Raw genomic sequence first — 17,081 nt, 5'->3', positions numbered from 1 at the left:
TGAAGCCACAGTCATGCCACATACTAGTCGTGTAACACAGGTGAAGTGTGACTGGTTAAATAATCTCTGTTTTTTTATCAGCAGTCTCTTGAGGGTGTGAGCTGGTAAAGTAAACATAGATCAGTCCTTCGGCATAGACAGAACAGCAGAAATAGACTTCCACTTCGATTCTTGCTGTTGTATATTTGAAGACAGGAACTGCACAGGGTTTTTTCATCTTCTGTTGGATTGGATTTCCTCAGGTATCTGTTTTCTTTCGGTGCACACATTTGATTGTTAATTTACTTACACTAAACCCGCCTTGGTTACACAAAGAGATAATTTAAGGAGCTTCCCAATGGAGAGAAGAGCTAAGACGTTGAAGGCGATGATCAAGAAGCATCAGCCTAAAACAGAAAATTTGGATCCTCGGAAGTGGATGAAAGAGGAGACTGTGAAAGGGTTTGCTGACTTCATATTGAACAAGAACTCCGATAGAGAGATGGATAACAGCTTTGACAACAAAGAGATGTGTGAGTATGCAAGTACAACAAATTAGAAAAGGTAGAAAATAAATAAGTAGACTGTGGCTTTACAGAATTAAAAGGATTATTATGATAAAGGACCAATATTTCAAAGAAAGTTTCTCTTGGTCAGGACTTAGCCTTCTAGTTTGTATTGTTGAAGCTGGGGTTAATGATTAGTTATTCATAGTGGGCTGACTGCGCTATTTCTTTACAAGAAACACACTATTTGCACAAGGCTGAAACCAAGTCAATCTCCACCACAGCACATGAAAACACTCATCTCCGTTGACCTTCCAGTATGCTCCTGCTGAGGTTTCAACTCAGATGCCATTATATATTCCTCACACATCATCTGGTTAATCAAGCCTAGAACATGCTGTTATGTATATCACATATGAAACGTCATATGCAAAGCTTCCCTCTCTGCTGTGTTGTGCAGTGCTTGATGCAGAGAAGCAGTTTATGGAAGCAGCTAAGACAAACGATGTGGTGACCATGAAGACGCTTGTAAGAGGGCTGAACCCCAATGCAAAGAATGTGGTGGGTCTAAATAGTCAAACCCTCTATCTGCATCCCAGTATACTGCATTTTATAATACCACACAAACAGATTGAAGTGATGGTCCTTTCTTGGATTTTGTAAAAACCTATATTTAACTGATAATATACTGATGAAGTTGTTTTACTCAGGATAACAGGACTGCACTTCACTATGCAGTAGCTGGCAAAAACAAGGAAGCTGTGCAGCTTCTTCTACAGCGGAGGGTCAAGGTGGAGCAAAGGGACAAGGTGAGAGGGGTTTAATAACCTGCATCTGAAAACTTGAGCCATTGACAATTGCTTATCTATTTCTCTTAAGTAATTATAACTTTCCATTGTGTTGTTGTGTTGTGTCCGACAGTACGGTGTGGCACCCATTCATTTGGCTGCCTGGTTTGGCAGTTTGGACATCCTGAAATTATTAGTGCAGGCCGGGGCTGAACAGAAGGTTGAGAACGATGTAAATAAGCAGGAAGATTTTTGTTCTACTTTTTCACATTAAGTGTTAGGGAAAAGTATTCAGAAATGGGGCCATTTGTCGTTTTATTTTGATAATAAAAAAATGTTCCCCAATGCAATTCATTTCCATTATAATGGATTATGAACCTAACATTTGCATGCTTCTCTCTGCCCAGATGCTCTTGTCCATCATGTTATAGGTCCCTCTGTTTTCTACTGAAATTCAAGTATACACATTATTTTGCACACTACTTGATTAAACATTTACTTGCTTTTTTCCACCTAAGGAAGGATTGAACATCATGCACTGCACCGCTATCAACAACCACACTGAAATTTTAGAGTATATAATTAATGACCTGCAGATGAAAGAGCTAGACAAAGATGACCAGGTATCTACTTGACACCCATTTTTCATGAATCAGCATATTATTCACTACCGACCAAAGTACTTGAAGTAAATGTCGTTGTTTCTACATCAATTCTTTATTTCAGTCAGGACAACGGCCATTTACATCGGCGGCAGAGCATGGATGTGTTGAAATGATGGATATGCTGATTGTGCCATACGACATGGCCACCATGAAGGCCAACAAGGTGTGTGTGGACTATTTCATGTTTTCGGCTTGTGTGCCATTTATGCTCACATGTCTGAGTGCACACTTTTTTTCTGTTGCAACTGCAAGTAAACTCAAAACTCTTTGATGCCAGTTGTTTCCCTCCCTCCCTTCTGCCAGAGAGGGGACACGCCCCTGCACTTAGCTGCCAGGAACGGCCACTCAAATGCCGTGCATTCGCTGCTGCAGAGCTTTGAAACACGGGATGAAGTCAATATGGTACAAAATCAATGTAAACATCATCTCTATCACGGTTGGGTTTGTGACAGTGTGTGCTCATTGGCTAATCCCCTGCTGGATGGTGGCTCCACTTTGGATTTATTAAGATGTATCAAACATGTACTGGTTACTTTTATAAAGCAAAGCAAACTGTATTCTAGCTTGAACTTCAGTTCTGAATGGTAAATTATACTTGATAAAATGTACTTAGTGTTTCTCAACAAAGCTTCTTCCAACAAGGATTGGAGTTTAATGATGGATATCGTCTGAATAACAATGACTGAGTTAATACCCGTTATTAAATCATTTAAAAGCAAAAAAGACTTCAGCATAAACCAATATCAATTTTTATTTGGCCTTTTTAATGTCCCAAGGGTGGTTCATTTCTGATTCCTAATTGGTTACAGGCCTGAAAACATTTTTAACATTTTGTGATTATATTAACACATTTTAAATTGTGGTCCACCTGACAAGAATTTTCTGTTTCTGTTGGTTAGCAACACTACTATATTTGTAGATTTTTGTTGGTCTTGCAGGACGATGAGACAGCTCTGTACCAGGCTGCAGACCACGGCCATGAAGAATGTGTCCTGATCCTGCTGGAGGCTGGCTGTGACCCCAACGTCCTTACTACGGTACAATAAGCCCCTATTCTGACTTTAACTGGCACACTTCTTATACCCAAGGATTTGCTATTGTACATAAATATGTATATGCAACTCATCCTGGACTGATCCGTATTGTTAACCTGATTTTGGCATTGTGTAAATATATATATATAGTATCTGCACCTTATTGTTATCTTCCTATTTTGTATTGGAATTGGATCATCTTAATATTAAAATCGCTGACTTGGTACCCTGTAGTTGATAATGCATTAGTGTCAAATTATTTAATTAGGTTAATCCTTTAGGCAGCATCAAAGTTTATGTGATTAATATTCTTTTTGTACTTCAGAAGGCCTACAGCTAAATCTCTCTCTCTTTCCCCTCTTGAAGGCCAAATGCAGCGCTCTCCATCCAGTTTCAGAAAGAGGAGACACATCTCTTGTCCAACTCCTCTTAAATTACAAAGCCCATACAGACTTCAAGAATCAGGTAAGCAAACACAAGCTAGGTGGCAGTAGTACACTCTCTCTGTAAAGTTTTTGGTAACACAGATGACACACATCAGCTGTGCTGCTGTCATTCGGCCTGCATTCATATCTTTGTGGGTTTTTTTTAACATATATTCTCTTAAGCTAACAGTTCACTTTTTGGGCTCATGTAACAGAATAGTTTTGCTCTCAGCACCTAGAGGCTCCTATCCACCTGGCAGTGAAGAACAGTCACATCCCTGTCATCCATTCTCTACTGACGGCTGGCTGCGACATTAATGTCGCTGATAAGGTGTGGTAGTCCCTAGTCAAATAAGACGCAAGTCAAAATATATATGAGAAAATATAAAAAATAATTGCTGCTTTGTGTTTTCATGTACTGTGCTATGAACTGTTAGAGGTCCCAGACTGCTATGCATCTCGCTGCAGAACTGGCCAGAATAGAAGTCGTGGAAATGCTTCTTAAAGCCAGGCTGGATCTGACACTCCAGGACAGGGTAAGAATTCTCACAAGCACTACTTTTAGATTGAACATAGTGGAGTTGCCATATATGTTTATTTTATATATTTTTTTACAACTCACGGCCAAAATCCAATTAAACCATCCAAAGGACAAAGCAATACATGATTAATTTAAGATATAACAGCAGCATGATACACAGACACTGTAAGAATATTTGAATTATACATTTGTGGCTAACAGATGTGATTTAAGTTTTTGTATTTTGTGGCACATGTTGTATTTTGAGTAGCAGGGTAAGACGGCTCTGGGTGTGGCCGTCAGGGCAGACGAGGTGATTATTGTGGACATGATCATCAAAGCAGAAAGATACTACGCATGGAGGAAGGTGAGAGATGGTGATATGAGAATTGTAACTTTTACTGTTTTCATGTGTGCCACAAGCCATTTTTGAGGCCTTGAAATAAATAATTACATTCATCACAAATGATTAATTTCCCAATGTCAAAATCTAGATTAGCTGAATCCCCTCTAATACTATTAAAGCATCCACAGTGAAAAAAAGGGCTCGCAACCCAGAAGCATTTGACAGGCAATTTCTCATTAATTTAATTAAGAGTATGTCTGAATCCTTTCCTATTCTGCTAATGTTAAAACAATGTTAAACTTTGGCATTCATATTGCTAATCATGTGAGTGTCTTTCGAATAATCTCTCCACATGCCCCTGTGCTCTCTGACTCTGAGGCTTGTGGCCTTTACATAATTTAATTGCCCTTTCAGGAAAACCCAGAACTTAATGAGAGCATTCACAGCGAGAATCCGCTAACGTTTAAACTCGACCACCGCTATGAGACCAAGCAGTTCCGTTCGATGGCCTGGCGCCTGGCGTACAAGCTTCTGAAAGCAGGAGACTGGAGAAGACTTGCAGAACACTGGGGCTTCACTAAGGAGCAAGTGTCGGCCATCGAGGAGCAGTGGACAGGTACCATAACTCACACTGCCTGGACAGGCTTTTGACTGTGCATTCGGCAACTCTCTGAAAATGTAAATCATAAGCTTCTTGTAGCCAGAAAGTTACAGGTTAAAATCCCTAAATTAATGAAGAAAATTTAGCAATGAAAGGAATATCCTTGGATAGCTTTAGTTTTTTTTTTTTAAAAATCAGACCTGCTAATTTATTTTTTCTGTTTTTATCTTAAAATACACAGAGGCACATTTTTAGGTTATTTTTACTAGTTGAATTGTTTTCCTGGCTGTACAGTGCTGTGTGTGTTTGCCCACAGGTCCACAGAGCTATCAAGAGCATGGGAACAGGATGCTGCTGATCTGGCTCCACGGGGAGGAGTTGGCTCAGAGGAGCAATGCAAGAGAACTCTACCAGGGCCTCATCCTCACAGGGAACAGGAAAGCTGCAGGTACATTCAGCAAACATTTTTTTCCCCAAACAAATATATTGAGGAATCTATAAACATATAGGTGTGCTGCCTGGGGACATGTGCCAAAATGTTATTGCAGAAATTGTTAATTTGTCTTACAGATAAGATTCGGATGGAGGCAGAGAATTCCAGCAGTAAGAGCTGCAGCATTTCATGAGGATGAACACGGAATATATAAAAGCTTACAAAAATGTCATGTTTACATCATTTTCAACTACTGATTTGTACAGGAAGTGAGCAGTAAAATAATTTATTTGAATCAGTAACATATGGCTTTGGTTTAGTAAAACAATCAACCTGTGGTGTTGAACGGTTGTTCTCAATAGAAAAAAATCAATAAAATAAATACATGTAATTTAAAAATTAAATCATGCACAGGTAAAACTATCTGTTAAGACATTTCTTTTCTTCATAGAAATAAACTGCCCTTTTTGTAACTCTAAACTCTGTCCAGCTGGTAATAATTAAAGACATTTACACACACGTTTACCTGTGTCTACGGAGCACTTTCCTGAGAAAAATCCTATTGCTCAAGAAATCATGCACATTCATGGAAGGAAGCTGAAAAAAAATCTAATGTTTACTTCAAATGCAGAGAGCAGAGGGCAAATTCACTCCAAGATGTCAAAATAAAATGGACCTGAAACTATTGCCACGGTAACTACTTCTTGGATAGCTGCATAGAATGAATTCTAGACTTGTTGAGTACTTCTGTGAGATATAAATGTGTGGTCAGTCCACTACTTTGATGGAGTGTACATGGCACGTGCTGGTGTGTGTTCTGGAGGAGCTTCTGCCTCCGGTGGAGCTTTGGCCCTGTTGGGAGGGGCGAGGGAACTTAGAAGCCGTAGCCTGACCGATGGTGAGCTGGAAAAACGAAAGATGTTCATCGTGATTTTGCAGCTTCACATAACTACAGTAATACACATAATAATGCATAGATAGTAATACAGTAGTGATGCACTCTGTCCCATACCTGTGTAACAGGATGATGTCGTTCAACAATCACAGAGCTCATGGGCGGAGCCACACTCATCACCTGGAGGTTGCTGCGTGCAGTCTTACCAACGTCAGTACGTCCAGTGATGCGAGCCGTTACAGTCTTTGAGGGTTTTTGTTGACTGGCTGTGATGACACGACCGCTCACCTGAAACAGCTAATATTATTGCATCATGTATGAATGTGATTACTGTACTGTAGTAGAGACTTCCTTTGTACTAAACTTGAGTCATTCTGTGTTGATAACCATTTAATAATGATATAATTATAGTCATAGCTGCACATGGCCATAGTCAAGTATGTATAATGCCAACCTGTTTGTGGGAACTTGCAGTTCCCCCAAGTGGGAGGGAGCTGTGAACTACTGTAGTGGGAGGGATCACTTCTGCCCTAGATGCAGGGGCACCAGAGCCCATCTGAGGAAAAGGGCATCAGAAGGATCAGAGACAGGAGTGGGATTTATAGGAAGTGAGTCATAGTGCAGCAAATAAAAACAGACAAAAGGAATTACAAACCCAACACAACTACTGTATATGAATACTTCGTTTTTGTGGAATCTACATAAGAAAATTTGCGTGTGAAGCCAGAATTTGCAGTGATTTAAAGTAACAAAAAAGTTCTAAATTCTTAATTAAAAAAAAAAGGAAAATTATGCAATTACAACAGCATATATTAAAAATTAAAATAAACTGACTTTTTATATTAAAGACTGATTAATTGACTGATCCAATCCTATCCATTTGATATGGAATGAAACAATGGTATCGAAAAACTATGGTGTGTAAATAAATGTATGGTTTCAGTAGAAATTGTCCTCGTCTCACCATATCCTCTTCTTGGCTGTGGGAAGGGTCCTGGCGGTCAACGTGGACTGGACTAAACTGTGTGGAAGAGATGGGATATGGTTGAAGTTGAGCCATTGTAGCAGAGCCAGACTCATCCTGGGGAGGCAGAACATCTACAGAAAGAAAAAAATATATTAATTGAGTCATACTCACAATATAACACAATATTTTCTAAATTAAAGTTTGTTATTATTACAGAAAATCACAACTTTTAGTGCTAAATGGTGGACTCTAGTTTACAAATATGATCAATCTTTCCTATTCAACTGTTTAGGAAATCTTGATACTGTGAATGAAAAGCCTACCCATTTTACGTTTCCTTTTGATTGAACAATTTTCACTTCATATCGCTCAATTCTACTGATTAAAAAATGGCTATGTTATATATTTGCCAGAATGTTATTACCTTTATCCTCTCTTGCTTGTTCAAAGATATGTTAGGAGTACAATTTTTTAACATATCTAACAGAGAAGCCAGAGCCAACTTCACGTCTTTGCTTGGGCAAATTGAAAGGCGACTGAAGATTAATCATGCATAACTCTTATCAGTACATATACTCAAAAAGGCTAAATAGCACTTCATATCAATTTATTTTGTGTTAGTCTGGTTGGCAAGAAAAGGACCAGTATGAAACGAGTATTCAATTAGTAGCCCAGCCCCAGTTTGACAGCCACATAATGAAGCACATATCAGGTTTCAAGACCCATTAAACCTGAAAACAGATGGATGAGCAGAAGACAACGTTAGGGTTCATTTGCACAAACTAAAAACAGTGAGATCCAGCTCCAGTAGCCATGTGTTCACCAAAAATAGCACGGAGAACAACAGTATAGACTGTTGCATGATCCTGACAAGATGCTGATGGCAGGTAGTAAATTTAGTGTTAACAGCAAGAAACCATAAATCTTTCCTTGCTGGTGTCAATAGGAATGTATGCTGATAATGGTTCAATGCAATGAGTTTTTAGGGCAAGTACTAGGCTAATAAGTACTATTGGACATTCAATTTCAGTCATTTTAGTTGTATACTTAAATATCCTGTATTGGTCCAAGCCATTAACCCATTTTTCATAGTGCTAACATACAAATGAATGACAGTAATTACATGATTAAATAAATGTTGCAAAGGGCTATTGAACTTTTCAAGCTAATCTTTCAGTGCCACATCAAGGTTATAACCTGTGCTAAGTATCCCTCAGCTGGCACTCATCACTCCACTAGATGAGCCAGTGAATGACTTCAAGAGCGGAACAAAGACCACCCTCCACTCCACTCATTCATAAATCTACAAAACTGTCAATACCACATGAGTGCACTCTATTGGAGAAATGTTTTTTCTTTCCTTGTCTTTTAGTGCCTGTCTTGATTGATGTGTTGAATCAATACAACAGAGAGGCAAGGCTAGCAATGCTTTTACGCTTTGTTGTATAGAACAGGGGTCTAATTATGTAGTTATAAGGCTTGTGATGAGGATAACAGTGCACTTTTAATGTGCAAGTTTTTTTTTTTTTTTTTTTTAAAAGATGGGCATTCCCTTAAAAAAGCGTTGTGTGGCAAATATATTACCGACCATGCTGATCATGAACTGAAGGTTGCCCTGGTCGTCCCTCTGAAGTGTTGAACATGCCGAGAGCCTCCATGTTGAGAGCACACACGCCCCTCATGAAGGCTTTCTTCATAGATTCTTCATAGCGCTCTCGCTCTAGTCGCAGTCTCTGAATCTCTGCCTGTGCCTTCTCAATAGCCTCACAGTGCTGTGGAGACAGGTAGCAGAAGATAGAAAGAATTAATGTATAACAAAAACAAATGATGTTCATTTTCTTGCTTTCATTCTTAACACTCTTGATATATATTTGTTACACTAACGATAAATGTTTTTCCTATTTAATCTTCGAATTCTTTATCTATTAATCAAGAGGGTGTGGCTGTTATTCACCGAACTGTTCAAATTGTATTTATTCATTACATTTAACTTAAGAAACTGTTGTAAAATATGTGTTCCTATGTAAGAAACTAATAAATGATGGTAACCAATGGTGCTTTGGGTTTGCTTTACATGACTCAGGTCTCTACACCTACAATGTATCTTACTGACTACAGAGTGCTGGAATTCCTACTCTTAAACACCTCAATGAGGTAAAGTCAAGTATGAATTCAGCAATGCAGCATCACACACACACACACTGTTTTACATGCAGGGCCTTCACTTGCTTGTTTACCTCTGCCAGCTTTGCCTCGTACTCTGTAGACAGGCGGGTGCAGACCTCTTCAGCCCTTGCACGGCATGCTCTCTCCACCTTGACCTTCCAGTGTTTCTGGATCAGAGACTGCCAGCCTAGCCACACCTTCTTCTTCAGCTGCAAATGGTAGTGCTGCCGTGCTACCTGAGCAGCACGAGCCTAGCAGGAAACCACGAGACCATCAAAAATATTCACAAGGAAATAATTACAGCCTTGATCATTATTGTGCAGGTGCAATACACTGTCTGAGTGACTATATTTTTCCATCTTAAACAAATGGCATAAATAGTAATTTTGTAAATATTAAAACATACACTTAGAAAAATATCGCCAGTGCAATAATAACATTTCCTACATGTAAATTTTGCAATATAATACATGCTCAATGACGTTGTGATGTATGGGTCGGTAACTCATGCAGAGAGTGATTATTTATAAACCATTAAACTGCACTGACAGTTATCTAGTAATGTTAAGAAACATTCACCACCAATAATTTCACATTCCTTTGCTAAAATACACATATATGAAAAAAAACAAACATTCATTTTACTATGTGATTGACCAACACACCAGATAACAGCCTAAAGTAAAGGGTGAAGTGATGATTCATAAGATTAAAACGGCTATGAAATTTAGCCTGTCAAGGTTAAATCAAATCCCTCTGATCTATGCAAGAGCCTGCGAGGACATCATCCCCGACTGGAAATAGTATTTAACTTCTAGGAAACACCACCATGCCATCGGTTTACCTCCTCTTTGGCCTCAGTGTGCTGGATTCTCCAGTGGGTGAAGGCCCTCATTTTTTCATGCTTTTCTTTTTGTCTGTCCAACACCTGATTCAGGTTCACAATCACCTGAGGGAGGACACGTCACACAATACGCTTGTCAGTCTTAAAAGCAGACCAAAGTATTCCTCATCTCTTTCTTTCAAGTTTTTAATGTACATAAGAATTTGGGACAGAATGAGCGAATGAGCATTAGAAAGAGATATTGGGCTGATAGCTTAGACATGGATTAAGCCCACCCAGTCCTACACAAAAAAGTCCCAATAAAGTAAATGACAGTGGATTAAATCTCAATCTGGTATTTAAACCATGTCCAACCTACCAACACATTATTTACAGGAGAAGGCAAATAAATACACATGAAGTCACCTCATCTTTTCTCTGGTTTGAAGTCTTGTAGGTGTGTAGCAGCCCCTTCAGGCTGTCTAGCTCTGACCTCAGGTCAGCTGTCTGGGCTGCATACTTCTCCTTCTCTTTCCTCATCTCCAGCTTGTGTTGCTCCATGAAAGCCAGCTTCCACTTCCTGAGCTCAGTCAGCACATTAGACTAATTAAAAAATAGAGGACAGGCAGTGTTAATTACATTGTTTTTAGTAAATATGAACAGGTCTAAAATTGGGCTACCACATGCAAGCCCCTGCAACAACCTGAAGTACAATAATAGCTTAAATTTAGCTTTAGAGGTAAATTTCTAAAGGGTCAATCACAACCAACATCTACAACTGTGAACGTGTAGACTATTTGAAAGGTAAAAGAAGAGATTTTCTTCTCTTAACAGCAGAGGATCTAATGCAACCAATTCCTTCGGTCAAGAGAACTGAAAGAGTCTCAACATTGCTTAATGGCAGGTGATTGGTTGACATCTGCCCTCCAGAAATTAGGTGTACAATATTAGAGGAAAAGGGCAGGAAGGACGACCATGTCCAGGCACTCACCTCCTCTAAAATCATTCCACTGGGAGACAGCATAAAAAGGTCACTAGTTCCATGAAGAGAAGAGCTGTCATCCCTTCCAATAAGCCTTCCTGTTACTTTGGAATCCCTTTAAATCTGACCTGTTCCTCACCATTGCCTATGTACATTATCCACAGTATTTATTGCCTTTAATCCATCTCAGTCTAACTGTTTAATTGCATTGAGAATGGGCAATGTCAGAATTAACCTACTATGCAGATTTTAGTAACTCGTGGATGTACAGTATGCGTTGCTAATCATTACATATATTATATAATCTGAAACTATCAGTGTCAGTCAGTGTTTCCTAGAGTCAGTCATTTTAGTATTTTCCACCATGCACTATATTAAGTTTTGCAAATGAAGTGCAGTAACACTAACATTTCTGTCCTAGAAAAAGCTGAATTTGCCTTCTCGATTGCTCTTCAAAGGTTCTAGTAATGCTCTGTGGAAATTCTACCACAGATTTTTCCACTTATGTAAAACTATCTTGCATTCTCATTTGAATTTATGGAGCATAAACCTGCCAGCTTGCTTCTATTTTGCTGTTAACTGCTTAAACACACCGCTCCTATTATTATAATTCAGCGGCGTCAGGGCCCTATATATAGCCGTACAACACTATCTATGGTCAGCTCTTAAGTAGTCAGTCAAAAAGAGTCATTAAATTGATTGATTGTGAGAGGACAGTTCTACAGTATAAGGAAGCAGACTAACCTTCAGGTTGTTGCTCCACGTGTCCAGAATGTTCTCCATCTTGCTTATGTTTTCCTCCGAGATAAACATCTCTGTCACATCGGGCTCAAGTGGATGTGGGCTGCTTGGCCTAGACCTCTCAGACACCGTCTGTAACCTGTCTGAGAGCACTGACACCCTGCTAGATGACCGACCTGCCATCTCCTCAGCTAGAAGTCAAAGAAACAAAATAGAGCAGACAGACTAGAACATAAGACAGCGTTGCAGCTGGGTGGTCTCTGTATTTCTAAGCTCATTTGATATAAAGAGAAATAAAATATACAGTTAGATATCAGACCAACCTAACCATTTTGTTTCTTTGTATTTTAATTCAGTTTACCATGAGAGGCTCTTGAACGTGTGGAGGGTTCAAAAATCAACGGGGAGACCTGTGATGATCTCACACTCCTGCTGGAATGCCTCCCATCTTTAGCTTCAGTGGCAGTATCTGACAGAAGACGGGGAATTCAGAGATAGATTGCACAATGGTAAATAGATCTTAAATGGAATAATGCTTAAACACATTTTGGCCTGAAAGAAAAGAGTAAAAATGAAAGGTAAAATGAAAAAGTCGAGACAAAAGATGGTTTAAGAACAGAAAGGTTAGGCGAGAATGCTGAATAAGACAAGTTTGGCTCCTCGTCCAGGAATGCATTTATGTCAATATCTTAATTAAATCCTGCAGGGGGATGAGAAAGCCTGCACTCTGAAGAGCAGTATGGGCAGAGAGCCAGGAGATCATTACCAATCGGGCTTCTGCTTTCCACATCCCTGTGCACTACTCCATGACAGTTAAAGCACTAAAACCTCCAATGACAGCTGGAGCTGTGTGTCTGCGTGTGTAGCTGTGTGTCTGCGTGTGTATGTGTGTGTATGTGTGTGTGGGTTGGGGCTGATGGACTGTTTAAGATGTGGGTGTCGTAGGGGAAAGAGATAGGGGGTACAATCTGACAGACTTGTATCATATGCATCTCGACTAGACAGGTTTACAAGCTGAAAATATGAGGCTTATAAACACACACTATATTTTTCCATGTTGTGATGCCAAATCTCTTTTGACAGCTGATCATCTGATGGGGGTAGTCTCTGGAAGGGTTCAGGTTGTATTTCTGTCAAAAAGGCTTATCGTGATTAGTTTCTAGCGTTGTTGCTTTTAGCAGTTTTAATAAATATATATTAATAAATATCTAAATATGTAAAGATTATGACTAACTCAATTGTGAATCATAAACCCATACATTTGTATAAAAAGAAAGATGGTAATCAGCTTTCGCAATACAACACCATTAGCTTAACTAACAGAATTAAATATAACATTTATTATTATAAAAATAGGGAAAACTTCAAAATTTGATATTAATCAATTCAATCTTAATCTCAGGGTTGCTACAGAGTTATTCCCATGGTGTACAGGCACCTATTATTTCATATACACACAAGTCAAAAGATCACGTTCTGTATAAATTAAGTATTTATTGGACTTAATAAGCAATAAAATAAACAAAATTAAATTATTGATAAAGGGGGTGCATTTCATGGCGGGAAAAGCACCATTCCCATCCTAACAGCTGTCTTTATTTATTTTCATTTGACCTCATTTTACAGAATTAATACTAGTTACTGGTCTATTTAATTCTTTCATATTTGACCACTGGGCTATCTCAGCTGCAAAACGGTACCAAAGACTTTGATATAATTCACTAAATAAAACCTGATCAATTAAAGATTGAATGAATTGAAAAACTGAACATAGATATACATTGTTATCATGACAAAGACAGACCTATGTAGATATACATGTGTACCTTTATGAATAATAAATGAATGTGTTCTGGTTGAGATAAAATCGCAGGCAGAACAATCAACATCCAGTTTATATGGCAGGAAAGATTAGAACAAATGCAAAATCTTTATTTTGTTGTATAGTATGTGTATTTATTGTCTGTGTAGTTGTATAGTATGTGTATTTATTGTCTGTGTAGTTGTATAGTATGTGTATTTATTGTCTGTGTAGTTGTATAGTATGTGTATTTATTGTCTGTGTAGTTGTATAGTATGTGTATTTATTGTCTGTATTTATTGTCTGTGTATGTATTTGTATTTGTATGTGTATTTATTGTCTGTGTCTGTGTAGTTGAGCTGCTGCAACACTCGAATTTCCCCCATGGGGATCAATAAAGGAATATAATAATAATAAACAAAACAGTTAAAGAGTAAATTTGTGAATGGTTTACAAATAAAGTGAGTTTGTTACTCTGAGGTAGATTAAAAAATAATAATACAAGGACTACTAAAACTAGCATATCAAGTAAAAGTTTACTTAAGTTGTGTATTAACAATTGGATGTGTCTCTGTGTCGCTCGTTAAAAATCTGAAAGGTGGGGTCATTAAACACAGAAGACTCAAAACCTCAAAAGGTTTGAGTGTCAAGAGTCTTATCTGCTCTGAATATGTCAAGGGACATGGTCAATTAAAAGTTTAACCATTAAGTGACCTATAGGTTCCTGAGGGCAGTCTCTCAATGACGTTTATTAGTTCAGATTATGTCATTGACATTTCAGTTTGATCAGCTTTCTGTGGATGTTCGCTACAAGTGTGCATATGAATGTGTCATGCATACAACAGAGATAAGATACCTGCTGGGTGCAGTGATTTTGTGTCCTCTTTTCTCTGGGAAGTCCAACCCCCTGCAGACAGATGTGAGGTGCTTTTCCGCTGCAAGCGAGCACTGGTGAGTCTGTCAAGCTTAGGGGTGACAACAGCATAGCGGAGGAGCTCCTCATACTCATCCTGTTGATCCATAAACAATAAAAAAAAACCAGTCAGCTCAAGTGTATTTTAACAATGCTATCCAAATCACTTACTGGAAAGCGAAAACTACAGTGATTGTTAAAGTTAGTAGTCAAACGGCCTGTTGCAAATATCCATTCAATTTGTCAGAGGTAACTCTGGCTTCAGCTTCAATTGATCTACCATACATAAAATAGTAGTGCATAAGTTTTGTTTTACAATGCAAAGGGCAGTTCCAATATACATTTCTGGCATGCCTACCTTTTGTATTCACTTCTAAATAAGTGGTTTAAGCATGTTGAAAACCTGTGTTGCTTGCCAAACTTTACTAGTGTTACACAATGTTACTGTGTTGCCAGATCTGAGAGATATGACAAGGGCACACATCCACATACATTGTGAATGTGTGTTTCTTTAGTTACCTGAAGATCAGAGGAGACAGAGCTGCCCGGATCTGAGTCCTTGGGCAGAACAGGACTGGTAGGTTCCTCTTCGTCTGAGGACATCTAGACAAAATAAATACATTATAACAAGATTTTACAATAGGTTTTGACAGTGGTTTACCAGGCAAAATCACATATTAGAGACACACAAGCTGAATAAGTGGCTGTAGTAATGTTTTACCGTTTATAGGAGTAAATGATAACAAATGAGATAACCTAACCTTGCACTGAATGGTGATAAACTGCAGAAATCTGTATCTATTATATTTATATGCAGGCTGCCACAAGTTATCCCGTCAGTTAGAAAAAGCTTGCTTTACGGATTCAAACCAGTCGACTGTAAAACAACAGACTCTATGATTGGCTACTGTTTCCTCGTTCCTAGCTAAATCGTCTCTGATTGGTTACAGTGTTACCGTGGTAACGTTAAGCGGAAGAACACGGAACAACGCAGAGCTCAGCTCAACAGCGCCGCTACTGGTGTAGTAGTGTAACTACAGTCAATCACTAACACTTATTATATTCCTTTATTGATTCAAGTGTTGCAGCAGCTCAACTACACAGACACAGACAATAAATACACATACTATACTATACAACTACACAGACAATAAATACACATACTATACAACTACACAGACAATAAATACACATACTATACAACTACACAGACAATAAATACTATACAATACAATAAATACATACTATACAACACAGACAATAAATACACATACAACTACAATAAATACTATACAACTACACAGACAATAAATACACATACTATACAACTACACAGACAATAAATACACATACTATACAACTACACAGACAATAAATACACATACTATACAACTACACAGACAATACAATACACAGACACATACTATACAACTACAACTACACAGACAATAAATACACATACTATACAACTACACAGACAATAAATACACATACTATACAACTACACAGACACAGACAATAAATACACAATAAATACATACTATACAACTACACAGACAATAAATACACATACTATACTACAACTACACAGACAATAAATACACATACTATACAACTACACAGACAATAAATACACATACTATACAACTACACAGACAATAAATACACATACTATACAGCTACACAGACACAGACAATAAATACACATACTATACAACGCTTCACGTTTTCCTGTGATTTTGACAATAGTTAATTGGATTAAGCCCACGTTATTCTGACTGTCAGTGACAGCACCAGTTATCAGTATCATGGTACCTTTAAAGCTCTAGCAGTCATATTATGAGAACTTGTAGTTATTAGCCTACTACTGTCCACTATATTCTCAAAAAATGAATGTTAAGAATTGCTGCTTGAAAGATTGATGATGATAATCATGATGATAATTGTGATGGCGAGGATTCAATATCAATTGGGGTAAGATGTTAGAGTTTATAGATTGATAATCAAAATGACAATGACAATTAAAATAAAGGACATATGAAACAAATCATCTCAGGCAAAGTTTCAGTTAGTTAGTCATCAGTAGGTTGGCATTCTTCATAGACATTAACTGATTAAAATTGTCACAAGAGGGAAGCTTACCTCTCAAAGGAAGGTGTAACTAGGTCCTTGGGGAATACCACCACCCTGTGAACCTCCCTGGGGCCATTTATCTGTTGTTCACTTAGAAAAAACACAGACGAGACAATGGTTCACAAACTGAATTACAGCAATGTCTCAACCCCCTGAAGACCCTGTGCTTAACAGTATTACGACACATATGTGGGATAGGCCTAACGGCTTGGCAGTGCTATGCTGGGACCGACTCCAGAGAGAAGAGACATATGGTCCCTCTCAGCCGTGGCCGAGCTGCAAGCAGTACTGTTGGACTGGAGCCTCCTCGCCACCTGGCTGAGTGCTGAGAGTACTTCACTGTCAGCATTGTCATAAGACCTG

At 38.4% G+C, this 17,081-nt stretch overlaps 2 protein-coding genes across 4 annotated transcripts; one reads left to right on the top strand and one right to left on the bottom strand.

The window, feature by feature from the left end:
- The first annotated feature begins 337 nt into the window (after positions 1 to 337).
- ankdd1b (ankyrin repeat and death domain containing 1B) lies at positions 338 to 5,490 on the top strand. The gene is made up of 15 exons (XM_054611189.1): positions 338 to 512; positions 946 to 1,046; positions 1,196 to 1,294; positions 1,407 to 1,505; positions 1,792 to 1,896; positions 2,000 to 2,103; positions 2,244 to 2,340; positions 2,877 to 2,975; positions 3,339 to 3,437; positions 3,630 to 3,728; positions 3,835 to 3,933; positions 4,189 to 4,284; positions 4,678 to 4,879; positions 5,181 to 5,312; positions 5,435 to 5,490. The coding sequence occupies exons 1-15, from the start codon at positions 338 to 340 to the stop codon at positions 5,488 to 5,490; spliced, it is 1,662 nt and encodes a 553-aa protein (XP_054467164.1).
- A 26-nt stretch (positions 5,491 to 5,516) lies between these two features.
- Positions 5,517 to 15,440, bottom strand: poc5 (POC5 centriolar protein homolog (Chlamydomonas)). 3 transcript variants are annotated; one of them, XM_054611185.1, is made up of 13 exons: positions 15,307 to 15,440; positions 15,105 to 15,188; positions 14,529 to 14,682; positions 12,233 to 12,340; positions 11,875 to 12,062; positions 10,575 to 10,751; positions 10,170 to 10,274; positions 9,397 to 9,576; positions 8,748 to 8,931; positions 7,157 to 7,290; positions 6,647 to 6,748; positions 6,310 to 6,489; positions 5,517 to 6,200 (listed from the first exon to the last, which is right to left on the bottom strand). In XM_054611185.1, the coding sequence occupies exons 2-13, from the start codon at positions 15,186 to 15,188 to the stop codon at positions 6,066 to 6,068; spliced, it is 1,731 nt and encodes a 576-aa protein (XP_054467160.1). In that variant the 5' UTR covers positions 15,307 to 15,440; the 3' UTR covers positions 5,517 to 6,065. The 3 variants fall into 3 exon arrangements, with proteins under 3 accessions (XP_054467160.1, XP_054467162.1, XP_054467161.1); XM_054611187.1 differs by having other exon boundaries at positions 6,310 to 6,480; XM_054611186.1 differs by having other exon boundaries at positions 15,347 to 15,440.
- Positions 15,441 to 17,081: the final 1,641 nt, after the last annotated feature.

Source organism: Anoplopoma fimbria, chromosome 13 (assembly GCF_027596085.1).
Source record: "Anoplopoma fimbria isolate UVic2021 breed Golden Eagle Sablefish chromosome 13, Afim_UVic_2022, whole genome shotgun sequence".
Lineage (NCBI taxonomy): Eukaryota > Metazoa > Chordata > Actinopteri > Perciformes > Anoplopomatidae > Anoplopoma > Anoplopoma fimbria.
The sequence above is the reverse complement of the archived record's forward strand: the minus strand, read 5'-3'. Positions and strand labels throughout refer to the sequence as shown.

Bases quoted from the DNA above. Each gene is read 5' to 3' on its own strand.
- ankdd1b (XM_054611189.1), top strand. From the start codon at position 338: ATGGAGAGAAGAGCTAAGACGTTGAAGGCGATGATCAAGAAGCATCAG. The intron at 1,897-1,999 runs GTATCTACTTGA...TCTTTATTTCAG, and splicing joins AGCTAGACAAAGATGACCAG to TCAGGACAACGGCCATTTAC. The intron at 2,976-3,338 runs GTACAATAAGCC...CCCCTCTTGAAG, and splicing joins ACCCCAACGTCCTTACTACG to GCCAAATGCAGCGCTCTCCA.
- poc5 (XM_054611185.1), bottom strand. From the start codon at position 15,188: ATGTCCTCAGACGAAGAGGAACCTACCAGTCCTGTTCTGCCCAAGGAC. The intron at 9,577-10,169 runs GTAAACCGATGG...GTTTCCTGCTAG, and splicing joins ACACTGAGGCCAAAGAGGAG to GCTCGTGCTGCTCAGGTAGC. The intron at 6,490-6,646 runs GTTGGCATTATA...CAATAATATTAG, and splicing joins CTGCAAGTTCCCACAAACAG to CTGTTTCAGGTGAGCGGTCG.